Raw genomic sequence first — 16,189 nt, 5'->3', positions numbered from 1 at the left:
TGCCCTGCCTTCTGCCGCTCAGCCTCCTGGTGTGCACGCTGCCTTTTGCCCAGGCAGCACAGTCTGCTGAGATTTGCTCTCTTCAGGCTTCAGTGGCAGTCCAGATCTGGGTAGGATTGAAGGTGCCCAAGGGTAAGAGCGATATTTTCCAAGCGACGCAGGTTTTGAGAGTTTTACTGCAGCGCTCTAGAGCTTTCTGCCAAGCAGGCAGGAAAGAGCCTGTGTTCAGCCAGAAATCTGCATGAAAGCTGGTGTCTGACAGACTAATCTATCATACACCGGAGAGTTTCAATAAACTCAGGATGCCAATCCTGCTGGTCGAGGATCTTAGACTATATTTACAATTTGCCATATTTCTGCAAGCTGCAACTTGAAGCAACTCTTTTGGGATATCAGTCCCTCCGTTCAGCCTTCAGCTCCTGAGCCGGTGTGATCCAGAGGTGTTTTGTGTTCATGCAGTCAGGAACAAGACCAGCCAGGAAGGGGTGCTCCCAGGCTGCTGTGCTCCCCCTAAGGCCTCCTGTTCAAAGCCAAAAGCGATCCTTCCAACACTGTGTTTCACAGCCACAGTTAGAGGCAGAACTTTTGACCTGATCTGTAACCACCTTTGTAAGTGCTATAGCGCCTTCTCTGCTCCCCAGACTAACCCTACCTCCTTTCTCACGCCTACCTACTTGACATTAACAGGCACATTCAGCTCAGGTCTAAAACAAGTATGAAAATCGCCCCCTGCTAAAGCATCCAGACTTGCATCCCTAGCAGCTTGGTAGCTTTGATGCAGAAAAGTCCAGCAGCCCACAACGACGTGCACTTCACCTGCCAGCTCTGAGTCCCTTGATGTGGCATTTGCTCGCTGCCCTCTGCCTCCAGGACATTCTTGGTCATGGCCATTTGTGACAAGGGCTCCTGAGCTTCAGCTCCCCATGCAACAACCCCGAGAGATAATCCTTTCCCGTCGCCTGATGGAGCTGACAGCCCTCTTGGCAGGCACAACTACGAGGACTTCTGGTCGTGACGCTCTCCGGCTGCTTTTCTACGGCAACACCTCCACTCTCTGCGAGCGGCCAGCCCTCATAGCCATGCCTCTCACATCCGCAGCCCCAGCAGGCTGCTGCCCCGAGCTGACACCCCCGTGGCTTCCTTCTGGGAGAAGTCAAATGTTTCCCCCAGGGTTTCCCAGCCACTCCCTGTGCTGCCATTTGTTTGGGTACCGTCCTCCTGTTGTCCAAGCTGTTTCCTTTCAGCTTGCTGGCGTGCCAGATTGTCACATGGTGTCTCGACCACGTTCCTTTGAATCTTTTATGTTCTCCTGGCCAGGGAGCTCTGGTGAAGCACGCTTTTCGGCTGGACTCCAAGCAGGGTCTTCCATATCAACATTTCTTTATTGGCTCCCACCTCTGCCCAGCCACTTAGGGGTCGCAGGTGGAGTGGTGGGATGTCACTGCTACACGAAACCCATCCTCCCCTGGGTTAGGGCACCCTGCCTATAGCAAAGGTGAGAGAGCACAGCACCGCTTCTCCAGCACGCAGGTGAAATCGCTGCCATGGGGAGCAGAGAAAGCCAGCCTGCCTCTGCTACAGACAAGGCAGGGAAGAAGGACGGGGGAAAGGGCAAAGGAAGAATGTCAGAGTTGAGCCAGGGCATCCTGCAGGAGTGGGGATGGAGGCTTCCTCCTGCCCCACCACACCACCTCCGGCATCCCTACCATAGCACAGGTACATCGGTGCAGGCAAAGGGGCCACAACCTGGCTGCTGCTGACAGCATCGAGGTCTGACCGTGAGCTACAGCAAGCAGACACCCTCAGTTCAAACAGTTGCATCTCTTAAGTCACCGCTTTTTAACACGGGTCTCTTTTGCTTGCCCATCGAGTTAGGAAATTCAGCCGATCTCCTTTGTTAAACCATTTATTGCAGAGCAGCTCATTCAAGCCGTTCTTCCCAGTCCATTCAGCAGCTGTACTGCTGACAAAAGAGCAGTGTCCCAGTCTCCCAGCCTTTGTTCTGGTACCAGAATTATCTCTTCTGTGGCTCTTCTGCTGTGGCAGCATATATACAACTCGTGTCTATAATTCAAAACTATAGCTCATTATGTGACACTAATCTGCGAGAAACTGCCACCCATTTCCTCACCATTAATCTTTGATTTCAGATGTTTAGGTAGAGCGAATAGACCCTCAGTTAATAAAAGCAAATTGCTCACTGGGAATGCAGTATAACAGAGTTAAATTTGAAATCTAATAATGGGAAAAAGATTGAAAGTAAAGACAATAAGCATTCCTGATCGTGCCATTAGAGAGGGATGGAAGTTTCTACATAGTCAAGGCTGCAATCAGTTTCCATTTCAGCTCCTTTATTGGCTTTGCCTTGGAAGGTTTCTCAGGTCTGAAAAATTCAAGGCTTATTCTTGATGAAAAGAAGAAAGTGTTTTGCAAAAAAAGCAGGACAATTGGACAAAGTGGCATTGCAGATAGCTAGCACAGAAAAAGCAGGATTCGAGTTCCCCAAATGATCATTTTTTTAATGTACAGGGGATTTATATGTCTTGTTTTTTGAGCTGTTCAGATCATATTTTCAATTTTTTTCTCAGTAATAATGAGGTCTAGAAAATTGTTTTTCTTCCCATTAAAATAAGCTCAAATAGTAATCACATAAGCTCAAGAGCTGAAAAAAGCAGCAAATATTTCAAAACAATCACTCATTCAGAGAAGAAAAACAGTACATTAAAATACTAACACTACATTTTAAACAAAAACAAAACATGCAAGCTATGAGTCAAAATGAAGGTTATGAATTTTTGAAATGTGTGTTTTTATACTTAATGAAATGTGGCTCATAATATGGGCAGTGTGAGATTTACAATGTTCTAAACTATTCATATCCTTACTTGCAAGTGTTTGGATTTTACAAATGATGTGACAAGTAAATACGTTGCTTAGAAACCATGGTGGGCTTTTGAAACTAATTCTTTTGTTTCTGGGATTTTGACTTGGCAGGTGTTTGGTGCAGTGGAGTTATCAAACTCCTCTGGTTAGCACTCAGACAGCACCAGTCATTCGGGGAGGGCTCTCAGGTAGCGATAAAGCTTAAAAATCTGAGGCTCATGTTATTCCAGCTCCCTGCCTGCACAGTGTGCCCTCAATACCCCTTACAGTTTCAGTCACGCTGTGTCCAATTCCCCAAACCAAAAACCTTTGTGAGCCCCAGGATCTTCTTTTCTTCCAGGAAGCATTTTCTGTGAAGCTTGGAAATGCAGGATGAACTAAGCTAAGAGTTGCTGTGGTGAGGTCATACGGCTTTTAAATAGAGACAGAAAGAGCTAGTCTGAAATAATTTATAACGCTATCATCTAAGAGAATGATGTTAACCAGGAAATTGAGAAGTGGGAGTACTTATAAACTCCACCCTGATCCCAAACTCCTTTCCACAACCCCAGAATAGCTGGTGTTACTACTAATATGATCTACAGTAGCACATTTAAACATGGTTAACATTTAAATTTAGGTTTCATAAATTACACCCTGTTGAGATGGATAGAGACAGCTCCTATCTCTTTGAGGTATTGTTTCATTTGCAAATTCAGGCAGATGGTGCACGAGCAACTAATGACTCAAAAAATCACCCCTAAAAATAGTCCAGAACAAGGTGGGGATTTATCAGGGAGGGAGGGAACAGAAAAGCCTTTACTTCCCATTCCCATTTCTCTGGCACAGCTCCAGGAGCCCAGCTCACCCAAGGACCTGCGGTACTGTGCAGAACAAGGACCCTGCCTGCACCCCATGTTCGTGCACCTCATGTCACGTAATGAGATGGTGAGGAGGGAAAGGGATCCATACTCCCCACCTACCCCACACTCAGGAAAAAAAAAAAGCACCCTGGGAAACTGCACCTCCGTTAACTCTATCAAGACTTGCTTGGCAGAGCCGTGTGGCACCATCAAACTTGGAGAGTCTCCCAGTCAGGCTGGTCGTACCTCATGAAAACTGACTTCTCCAAGCAAATTCTATAAATACTTGTCACTGGTTCCGCCTGGAGTAACCCGCCGCACTATATTGTGCTTCCAGCAGGAAGCCAAATTTGCTGTCATTCTGCTGTTTGTAATGATACTGTAGCCTCGTGTCTAACCGCACTTGTACAAACTCTTGTGGAGACAGAGCTTCCCTCCAGGATGTGTCGCGAGCGTTCGAGCAGGGGTGAAGCGTGTCACCCACAGCAAGGAGGAAACCTGCTGTGCAGCTGAATTATGTAAACCGTGAATTCCTCAGGGCGACGGGCCTGTGTTTGTACAACGCCTGGCAGAAGGCACCGTTCACGGCTGTCCCCAAAGCAACGCCGTTCTGAAGTAATAAATATTAATAATGGCTGGTTAAAAATTCCAGCGCAGGTAAAGCTGCAGCTTGAAGAGCAAAATGTTTCTGTATGAAAAGCAGGAGGGCCTCTGGCAATTTAAACTCTGTGAGACAGTGAAGTTTTAGTATTTAGTGCACAAACACAGAAAATGCATGTTAAATACTTCAGTTGTCTCTTTGGAGCAGAAAGACTCTCCTTCCACTAACACGTCTTGCTTTGTCTTGTTCACACCATGACTTCTTCCAGTCCTGCTCCTCACCTCCCTGTCCACTGGTGGGAAGAAAGCAGTCTCTTCCTGTTTTCACCTACAGCACAGGCTGCTTCCACAATGTTACCTGCTTCTAAATACTATATTTAAACTGCTGCTGCTGGCTGATTTGTTAGACCATGCTTAGCTCTTTCTTTTTGGGTTGTCTTATCTGTTTATTATGCAATAAAAAATAGTTGCTGTGGGGGCTCATGATTCAACCACTCCTGACACATATTATTTCACTGAACCATAGTTCTTTTTCCTGGTTACAAATGCAGCTCTAAATTTGTTAGAGCTTGCCTATGCTTATATTGTGTTTGTGTTTTTACCCTTCTCCTACGGCATCCTAAATAAAAGTAATGTTTAAAAATAAAGGAAAATATATGCTAATTATATACGATGTGTTGGAACAACAGAGTTGCACCAAAATGCATTAGGTGGGGATTTGACTATGTCAGCGAGATGAAGTGAACAGGCTACGAAGCGAATTCTAAAAGAAGAGAGAAGAAAGCTATCGCTCTTGCTGCCAAAGTCTCACTGCAGCTTATACAAAGGCATGTAGATGAACTTAATATAGACAGAAAGCGTGCCCGTGGCAAATACACCAAAAAGCCAGATTCTGTTCTGGCAGAGTGATGGTGCAGAATAATTTACTAGAACTCTTCTAACATTCATGATACTGAGGGAGATGCCAGCACTCTGCTTCATTAACCAGTCATTTTGATTGCATCTTTTCTTTTTTTTTTTTAATTCTAGTAATTTTCTCTTCTTTGCAATTATACTAGGAGTCTAAATCCCTCCACACAAATTATAGCTTTCTCTTTGAGGGGGAGACTGGCCACATAAGCTGGAAACACACTCTCCTCTGAAGCCAGAACCTGAAGGGAAAGAGCTTGAGCAGCAGCCCTGGTTTAAAAAGTTTAAAAAGCTAATTAAAAGATTATCTTTACCTTGCTCCCACAATGAGCTGGTTCCTGTTGGCATCCAGTGCGAGCTGAGAAAAGTCATGCACACCTGGATAGGTGAAATTCGAAACCCAGGGCTTCAGATCTGCAACAAGAAGGAGAAAGCACAACACAATAAAGCTGCTCCAGAAGCAGTGAGTTCACCCAGACATCTACTAATGGATTTCCTACCGAGTTATCTGTCAGGGGAAGGTTAATTAATAATCTATTTAAAGGGTTTCTATTTATTCTGATTCTCCACAGAATGTGCAAAAACCGTACATAAATGCAGGGCTGTCTCAGCAGTTATTTTCACATCCAAAATGGAGTGTCAGCATTGGCTTCAGAGACAATGGCAGCTTGGTTTCACTTCAGTTAAAACTGGGGAGCCGCTTCCAGTGCCAGGGTTAAATGGTGTAAAGGGACTAGGTTGGCTGCCCTAACACCTCCGTAGCCTGGCCTTCCCTGCTAAGCAAAGGGAAGCTGCTGTCCTCCTCCATGAAGAGAAGGTGGGGTCAACTGACTGAACACCAGGTTAGAGTAGAAATGATCTACACTCAAGACCTGGCTGCTCAAAGGACAGGCTTTACCTTCTCTTCCAGGTTTTAGGTTCTGTGCCAGGTTTCACTTTACCTAACATCTGACAGGGATCCCTGTCAATCAAATCCTTCCTTAACTAAGATGGGGAGGTGGGATCATCACAGCATCTTGGTAGCTGAGAACTGAACGAGCTTGAAGCTGGCTCTGTTAACCAGCTTGGATTTAACAACATGGCAGGTTAAACGCAAAGCGATAGATTTGACTATTCTCATGGAGACAAAACTCTTACAGAAGCCGTATCTATTAAGACAATATCAGTTGAGAGATGTAGGGCAGATAATCCTGATTTAATAAAAAATATACCTGCTTAAAGAAAAAATTAAATCGCTGTTTTTTAGGGTACTCTCAGATGTGATGTTAGGGCATTCACAGAATTCAGTATTTCAATACAGTTACCAACTTTTACTTTGTGTGTATCACAGATCACAGAATTTCAGCCTCCCACCTTACACCTGTGCTGCATGGAATAACTGGGGATAGACTAACGTGTATCTTCCAAAAGCCATCCAGCTTTACTGTGAGGACGTCTCTTGGAAACTTGTTCCATCTGTTAACTATTCTGTCTGTCAAATACATGGAGGATACCAAATATTTGAGGGAGCAAGGCACAAATGAGACCAAATCGGTCAAGGTCTGGATGCAGAAGACCCACAAGGCTCAAAACCTTGAACCTGAAAGGTAATATCTTCTGGCCTCATGCCAACGGGACATCAGTAGGCAGGCCGTGACCCAGCGATTCGTAATAACAATGACGCAGCCAAGTTCAGACTCGTTCAAAAGAGCTCTGGAAAAACATGCTCCGTTGTCATTTTATATCCCCCATGATGAGAAGTTGCACCGAAGGCAGGCAGGTTTGAACATCTTGGTATCGGCATTAGTTCTCTTTTCCACAGAACTTCTCTTTTCCACAGGAGGACAATGCTGATGAGGGATCTCATTGTTTGTAAGGCCTTTGGTGTCCTGGCAAGCTCTGTAGCATTACAGATGTCAAACGGTATAAAACCTTTGACATAGGGATATTTGTCTTAAGTCCCTTCTCCTTTCAGGGATGGATGACAGCTAATCAGGCCCTTTGATTATCAAAACCTTAAAAAGTCACATATAATAAAAGCCCCTACTCTTCACACCACTTGTCCTACACTGCTTCCCAAGGCAGAACCTTGCTGTGTAGCTTCTGGCTTTGCCCTGGACACCACCACATTTCAATACACCTCCTGAGCCCCCATAGCACTGGGCTGACCATCGGGCCTGATCCCATGTCCCACCTGACTTGACACTGTCAGGGCCTCTCTGACCACAAGACCTCCATCTGCACCAGATAAAAACCCTGTCACCTGGAGCTGGAAGCTTCCAGCTCTTCTCAACATTCCTGTCACGCTACGTAGCCACACACAACACGTGTACCTCCTCTGCTCTTCAACGAAAAGGCATGAGTTAAGGAATAACTCAGCCCGTCTAACCTTCAAGCATCTCCACCTCCTACACTCCTCTGGGACCCTTAATGATGTACTAGCACCCGGGAGGCACCGCAGTTTCACCTCTGGCATTCTCCTAACTAATGGGGCTCTGTCTTCTTTTCCCGTAGCTCTTTAGGTGCGGAGACATTTCTGAGGCAAGCAGCAGAACCGGCAACAATAACACCTTTCAGGTGGGTTAGCTGGCTGACATGTGCTGCAGATCTCCTGGCATTTCTGTTGGCTGACGGGGGTGGGATTAGGGGATTGCTATATAATGATGATACCTTTTAAGGATCCTACTTTTAGGCCACAATTTCTCTTGTCATTTTGCTTTCTCTCGTACCAACTTTTTCCTACTAACTAACCCACTATTACAGTGCGGTGGCAGGAAGAAAATTTCTTCATCTGCTGCTCTAAGCAAAAGCTCCTCACTTCAGAGAGGTACACTCATCAGTCCATCCTTCTAATGGCAAGCGCTGACAAATCACAGGTAAAAGTAATTAAAAAAAAAATTAAAGGCAGTAGGTAGCTTGAATCCTTCCACGTTGGCTGAAATGTCAATCAAGCCAAGAAATAACAGGCAGTGTCTTGATTTCTATTACTACTGCAGGTGGTACAACTTATAAAGAAACCCTTCCCAGTTATTAAATTAAAGGCTTCAAGGCATGCATCCTCATAGCAAAATTAAGCTTTTATAGGCATGTAGTTGGAGATTATTAAACCCAGCATGGTCTCAGCTAACAATGTCTAAATGTGAGTTGTCAGAATTAATGCCAAATGGCACATTCTCCTTCCAAACCTTCTTTCTTCCTGTTAGAGGGAAGGGATAAAGTGGAATGGAAACATAGCCAGGACATGGGTCTTTTTTCATTCGATACATTCAAATCTATTGCTCAGAGCACAGGCATCCCTAAGGACAGTTCTTGCCTTTCATTTTGAAACAAGCTCAGTTGTGCAAGGTAAGTGCTGCCCTGGGCCTATCCCATATTAGCTGAAGTTTACACATATGGACCCAATGAACTCCAGAGTTTACTTGTATTTGACCTTTCTCAGAAGGCTGATTTTTCCAGTGCTGACTCTTTAATTTGGCTGGAAACCTTCAGTGCTGGGGCATGTTTACATTTGCAAAAGTATCTGTTTAAAAACAGTATGAAAAATTAAAACCCAAGGCCCTGGCTTTGCATGTCGGCAGCAGGAGCCGGAAAGCTAGGAACCACATAGCTTACGGGCGAAATGCTCATCAAGGCCTCCTTTGTGCTCCTCATCTCTAATCATTTCCAGGGGGTTAAAGATCCCTGCTCTCACTTCCTCCACATTAGGACCGACAAACAACAGTTTAATAGCTTCCAACACCGCCCAGCGCCAGCCCTCTGATTCGGTGCCTCTGAAGCTCCCCGAGTGCAGCTCAAGGTGGTTCAGGTGTCCAGCTGCAAGAGCACAGGGCTCCGCAGGAAACGCGCGTCTGCAGGCACAGCTGTGCTCGGGCGTTCGTGCGTGCAGAAGACAAGGTGAAAAGAGGCCCTCTGCCATTTCGGCGGGTGGTCTCTGCAGCCTGCTAGCACACTGCTCCGCACCAGGTCCCCGAGAGCCCAGGAGCGGGACAAGGATCAGTTGCACATATGCTGGCGTGCTGAGTTGTAGGAGCTGGGTTTAAGGGCCTGATCCAGGGGCTCTTCAAATCATTGGCAGTTTTCCACCGAGCTTGATGGGTTTTGGATCAGCTTCTAAAGACGTGGTAAACCTGGTAATACTTGAGCCTTCATCTCCTCAAAACCAGCTGCTCCCCACCTCACCCTTACGCTGTGTGTTTTGGAGGGAAGAAGTGTGTAAACACTGCGCTGAGACTTCCCTGCCTGAAGGACAGCACGTACTGCTTCATCTCACTTGAGGCCACTTGTAGCTCCCTTCTCCAGCAGGCTGCAACAGCTCCGTGCAGCCAGCACACACCTCGCAAGAGCAGAGAGGTTAAATACCTGTGCCTTGAAATTGTAAAGTCATTGCGAGGTGGATGGAGCCTGGCTAACCACAGTGTTTTTCAAGAGCATCTCTTCTGGAGTAATTCTCAGCATGGGCTGCCTAGCCTGGAGCAAAAGAAGCTAAACAAAACAGGACCAAGCAGTCTTTGTGCAATGTAAGGATATATCCACATATAAAAACCACCCGTGTTCCTATCTGAGCTAGCTTTGAATACCAGTGAAGCTGCATGAGCAAAAACCTCAGCTTGAATTGCTCATCCAAGTCTTTCTCCTGTGTTTTGGGCAGAGCTTGCAGCTCAACACAAATACCTCAGTGCCAGCTGCGAAGTCATTATCTTCATGGGAGCTAGCTCGATGAAAGCTAATTCAGGGACATCCACATGAGTCCTTTTCATTCTTTTGTGTAGCAGTGTAGTCACACATTAAGGGTGTCCACACATGGAGTTTTTTTGGAATAGCTCCTCATGACTAGTGCCAGGTATAGCCACTAGTTGTGCCATCATGTAGAAACACGAGTCTCCTGCTAAAAATGGGAGGATTGGGAGAAAAGCTTCAAAGATCATAAAAAGACCTTAAGGGAGGAAGACAGAGAAGTTAAACATGAAGGAAGCTCCAGGCGCTGCATTCCAGAAAATACAACCTGAACCAGATGAATTATGTAAAGCCCCTGAAAAATAAGCTGATTCAACAGTAAAGATTTGTGTAATGAGGTAGAGCATACGTACAGAATTGAGGTCCTGCCAGACTCAATGGGCATAAGTAAATTACCTGTTCTGCAGCATTCAAACCTATTTTTGTGCAGTGTTAACTTGACCACACATGAATGCTTCCTTTACTGACTCAAGATGGTCTCTTAAAAGTTCTCTTAACTCAGCTCACTACTTTATGGCATATTTAATTTCTGTACTTGAGCATTTCAGCATTCATGGGGAGGCCAGATGACAGTCATGACTTCTGTAACTGTACAATCTTCTCTTCTTTTGATTTATTTCAGCCCTGGCACAGGACAAACCATGTTCAGCAACTGGTAGATACTACAGTTTGCAAGTACACAACCACTTAGATCTTTTCCAGACTACCCTCTAGCCTGGAGGACTCTCAGTGTTGGATCCCAACAAATGACCAACACATAGATGTAAATCACTTTGTAATGGAAGGGAAAGTTTCAGGCTGTCTTCTTGGTATACACTGATTAAATGATCCCTTTTCAGAATTAGACCTACTATCTTAAATCTATTCGCTTGTCAAGGCCTGCAAAGTCAGATCATCCTCTGCATCAATTATCCTCAGATAATATTCAGAGCACTTTCCACAAAGCAGACTGTAGCCTGCTACGAGTGAGGTCGCAGTTTCCATTCTGTACGGGTCACCGACCAGAACCCATAGGTGACAAAGCAAGCAAGGTTGCAACCAAAGATCAGAAGGCTAATGACTACCCATGCTACCACCTGTCTTCTCAAACACAGCAAGAGTGGACACCTCCAATGATGCATAAAAGTTAGTGACAACTTACAGCATTATCTTTATTAGACTGGCAATGAATCATATTTTAATATCAGCCTCATTTTAAATTTTAGCTCTCTGTTGTAGGTCACACCACAGGTTAGTGCAATAGTCTTTGAAAATGTTTCACTCCTACCCCATGCTGAGATGTAGAAAAAAAGGCTCCACAACAGAAAAACACCCCACAATTCAGCAAAATTGTCTGGGGAAGGAGAAATCTTTTGATGCGCGGGCAGAGCTGAGCAAACAAATGTGTCAGCACTCAGAGCTCAACTTTACTCAGGAGGCCAGAAAACTCCAACTGGCTTTACCCCAAAAATCCTCCTACACATGCATATCACCCTGCTGTCTTGTCTTCCCATCACCACCTCCACCTCATTACTGGTATTCTCTCGTTCTTTAACCTGAGCTGTTGAAATCTTTAATTGTACATTAAATACGTCCTAATCCCAACTGCTGCAATACCCAGCTTCATTGCCTTCCTAAATCTCTGATCTCCGCTCATATATATGAGGACTCCAAAGGCTGCTGGCAGAGTATGCTCCCTTCTATAAAATGGGACAACCCCACACCATGCCACAGCCAGCTGTTTCCTTATCTCTGCCCTCAATATCCAAATCCAATTTAGATATCCTTCCAGCTGTCTCATTTTCATGGTTTCACCCAGTTTACCCATCTTACTATGCATTCACCACTCCTCTGACCCCTGCTTTCTTCTCTAGCAGTCTTTATCTTCCAGCTGTGTTTCTACCTCATTTCCTGTCCACTCATTCAATTCTTTCTGTCTCAACCAACTACAGGACTCCCAGGATGAGAGAAACAATGAGCTAACCCACCAGTGGTGTAAGTGCCACCACGACTGCTGAGTGAAGAGAACCATTCCCTTTCGAGGAGATCCAAGAAGCTCAAGTGTTGCCCTCTCCAACCTGTCCAAGAGCACATGGATAGGAAATGACTGGAAGAAAAAAGAGTAAGACTTTCTCTCTTGGTATCATGAACGAGAGAACAGTCCCATCTCTCAACTATCAAGTAAAGGAAGGAGGCTTTGCTTCTTACCACCCTGAAGGGAAGAAATGAACCGAAGACCCAGGTAAGCACAGTGATCATATTAACCAAGTCATGATATCATTTAAAATTGCGTCATATCTAGATGATTTTATGCTGTCTCTTCACTGCCTACACTTCCTCCTTGAACTGACCTTGAACTGTCGAGTGTCTTTCGCCCAAGAGAGAAACGACACCTGGAGATGTAGGCATGGTTCCAAGTACCCGACACCGCTAACGCTGGAGTCCTCTCTGTCTTGGGGAAATCATGAAACCGTTTAGTGTCTCATGGCTTTAAATTGTTAAATAGGTTTGGTGATACTGGCTAGGCCATCCACGCCTCGTTATCTGTAAAGCACGCAATGTGCAGGAGGCACTAACTGCTGCTAGCGCATACTGAGCATATTTACTCCTTGTTTTCTAAATTTCAATCATTTCTTCAAAACAAGTGCTGCTAAATTGTTTCAATATGGAGAAAGAAGAACATAGTCCAAACCTAATTTTTGCAAAAGTACAATTATGACTGCTTGTTTATTTACTTTTTTATTATTAATATGGAGCAGCTGGAAAAACACACTCGTCTGTCAGGAAGAACCCAGGGATTCAATCCCAGATAAAGAAAACACCAGATAACAAGCACGAACTGGTGCTCGCTCCCAGTAGGGGACATTTCGCTGTTATGCTGTCCTGGGGGTCCCTCAAGGAAGGAGATCAAAGGACTGTGAGTCACATTCCTGTTTCTTCACATTTCTGCAGTTCTTCCGTACTTCTGCTCCACCAGAGAGGCTACTCCTGGCCCATTCTCTCTCTCTCACTTGGGTTCTTCTCACCTATCTGCACATGGTGAAGGGCAGGCAGAAGTCCAATCGAGCCGTACTCCCAGGATAGCCAGACAGCAGGAGTGTGCCCCACCACAACCTTGTGAAACCACACTGACCAGTGCCACACACAGCCCCGCTGTTAGCTCCCCCTGAGCTTTCTTGTTTTCTTACGAATGGTGCAGTGTTTAAGTATCGTGATCCATTGTTTACCGAGACGAGCCCTGCAGCTGCCACGCAATCTCCCTCGCTGAGAACGATAAGGTGAGTGCTCATGCATCACTTGCAGCTTCCTGTGGCATTCTGATCGGTATAATCCCTCTTTTCAGACAGGAAAGCAAGCTGCATCTTGGCTCCTGCAGCCGTTACGGTCTGATGGAAAAAAACACTCCTTTGTCATCGTTCAGTCATCGTTCAAACCACCTCCTCCACATCTGGAGGCAGATTTTTTTTTTCACTGTCCTTACGTTTGTATGTCTACATCAGACACTTGTGCCAACAGAGATGGTGCAAGATTCAAGCCAACTGTTTTCACGGCGAGAATATTGAGAATATTTCACGGCAGGATATTGAGAGAGGGCAGAGAAATGATGGCTGAAGTCTCCTTGAGTTTCACATGCAGGTACGCAGATCTGCCACAGAAGCAGATGTGTCTGATTCTGATGAACAGAAGTTGACCCTCTTTGCCAGCTCACCAGAGACTGAACTGGATATAACAAGTCAAATGTATAATCTGTACATTTTAGCTAGCTGGACCTCTGAGGGCTCCTGTTTTCTGTGGACAAAGGTCCCATCGTGAGTCAGTTACAACAATGAATCAGAACAGGGGCCGTAAAATCCTTAAAGAGTTTTGAAATGAACCTGTTCTCATAAGGATCAGTGTTTTTAAATTGGAAGCTGTCTGATAATAGTATGGGATTATCAAAGACCACATTTCACTGATGACCTGCACCTCTTCATTAATGTGCTGTGAAACAGAGCAATCCCCGTGTATAAAACACAAATCGGAATTTTGCAACTCAAGCACTCTCATTAAAAACATTCTAAGGATTGCCCAGTGCTAGCAAAAAGGAAAGGAGGGGTGATATGTAAAATCTGAGGGTTTTTAGGCCAAAGCACAAAGGTTTCTTCAGGATTTTATCTGCACCTCCCAAAGCTAGAAATGATCACAAAAATCTGTAACCAAGTCCACTGTCCATTACAGATTACAGATTCTCATGCAGATAATTCTATATCAAGCCCAGTAACACAGTAGATTTCTTATCCACTTGATTCAGCCATGCTAGACGAACAGGTTGACCAGCTGGACCAAAGGTTGCTACCAAGGGAACTCCCTAGGAACAGCATTACATAGACTTGATATTTCGGTTCTGTGCACTTTGGCTGTGGCCTTGTTCAGCACATAAGCACACACTTGGTTCCAAGTCCACAATCCCATTGACTTCAAGGTGCATGGAAGGTTTTAAGAGAACAGGATATTTTAATACTCATCAGAAGCTTACGTGCTCAATAAACAAGGTCTGCCATAGCACTGACTCACAGCTTATTCAGTTAGGGAACTAGACAAAGTGAACTCTAAAACTGCAAATGAGGTCTCTGTAAGGCATGTTTTTGTTTGCACTGAAACACAGAAGAAGATAAGCACTTTGCTTTGCTTCCCACAATGTTTCCTTTCTCCAAAGCGGTGCTGCCTGGGATCTGAAGAGAGGCAGTCCGCTTCTATGGCCTGCACTCAACCACTGTACCAGAGGAAGGACCAAGCACATGGAGCCCCTTGTCTCACTTACAATGGAAAATATAAATAAGCTCCTCTGCTGCTGCTCAGAGGTTTTCATGCCCTTGGTCCATGCCTCCTACCTTGGTGACCTTCTGTTCATCCACACTGTGAGCCCACCTCACTCAGTCCTGCTACTGAGAATGCTTCACCCGAGCTATCATACCTCATGAATGCTTCATCTCCCCCTGCTCCTCTATTTGAGTTACCCAAAAACTTTGCCTCCTGAAGCTCCACCATAGTCTTCCTTTTCTCTCCTGCTTGCCAGTGATTCGCTCTGTCTAAAGCCTTTTGTGAATGAAGGGCACTCTTCCAAGACCCCCTTTCTCCTTGAGGCCTGAAGGAACAGCAGCACACTGAATCATTTCTTCAATCAAATTTCATTGCACTCATTTGTGAAGTGCCTTGGACATCGTTAATGGGGAAGTGGCAAAGAACTAGCATCATTATTGTTATAATTATCATTACGGAATGAAAAATATATTGAGAGCTGTTGGGTGTAATTTTCAGAAGTTTTGCCTGAGAGCAAATTACTTCCCTAACCACTGTATATTTATGGCTTTATTAGTCATAATTTTTAAACAAATTCTAAATCAACCCTAAAGAAGAAAATATCAGCTTCATTTGCCACAGTTCCATTTTTCAAGATTAAAAAGAAAATTGCCACTAGGCTTGCTTAATGGAAACAAAATCTAAACTGAAATGCACTGAAGGTCAAGTTTCCTATAGCATCCCAATCTTATGCATAGGATACCACCAGTTACCGGTCAGCACTCCATCATTTGTTACGTTTGGGCTCCTCGTGTGGAGACTCAAGGGCAGCAAGGCTATGAGCTAGAAGAGCCATAATGCATTTGCCTTCCCTTTAGCGTTTAGCCAGATACACTTCTCAGACTTCACCCCACAACCTTCATCCACTGTTACCTAAAGTTTTGGTTTGGATTCTCAAAATCACACTTGCTCAATAAAAGTTTAAATCTTTATCAGAATTTCCTAAGGGGCTTTCTTAGCTGACTTTTGGAGCGGGTAGATGCTAAAGTGTTTTGTGGTGGTGATTTTTTTTTTTCTTTCCATCAATGTACAGTAAAGGGAATAACGTATTAGTGACCAAATCAAAAATAGTGGGGGTGTTTGGTAAAACATCAGGAACCTTCAAAAGGAATAAATCATACCCTATTATCCTTCAGCCCACAAAGTTAAAACAGCTTTTGCTTTCAATACAACAAGCAAACACTTAACTGCTCCCCGCAGATCTCAGAGTTTGAAGCTGGCCACATTTCAATAAAATGTTGTTTAAAGAACGAAAATATTGAGAAAATATATAGCAAGCAACATTCAAGCAACCTGAATCACATTCATCTGGTAAGAGGCAATAATTACAGTTGGTCTGAACTGAAATCCCAGATTTAAGCACTCTCAAACTAATACATTTTAAAAACCTGAGGCAACAGACAGAACAATTTGCCTGCATTTAG

At 44.6% G+C, this 16,189-nt stretch overlaps 1 protein-coding gene across 7 annotated transcripts in view; it reads right to left on the bottom strand.

The window, feature by feature from the left end:
* The window catches only part of SEMA5B (semaphorin 5B), a 270,791-nt gene that overhangs the window by 117,066 nt on the left and 137,536 nt on the right, over positions 1–16,189 (bottom strand). For all 7 annotated transcript variants that reach the window (XR_013954042.1, XM_080601339.1, XM_080601337.1 and 4 more), the window contains one exon: positions 5,549–5,648. Coding sequence is in view for 6 of the 7 variants with exons in the window: in XM_080601339.1 (XP_080457465.1) it covers positions 5,549–5,648 (100 nt within the window). In the remaining variant the exon portion in view is untranslated. The remainder of the gene's footprint in view (positions 1–5,548; positions 5,649–16,189) is intronic.

Source organism: Anser brachyrhynchus, assembly GCF_964034855.1.
Source record: "Anser brachyrhynchus genome assembly, chromosome: 7".
NCBI classification, from domain to species: Eukaryota; Metazoa; Chordata; class Aves; order Anseriformes; family Anatidae; genus Anser; species Anser brachyrhynchus.
This window is presented reverse-complemented; position numbering and strand designations above follow the sequence as displayed.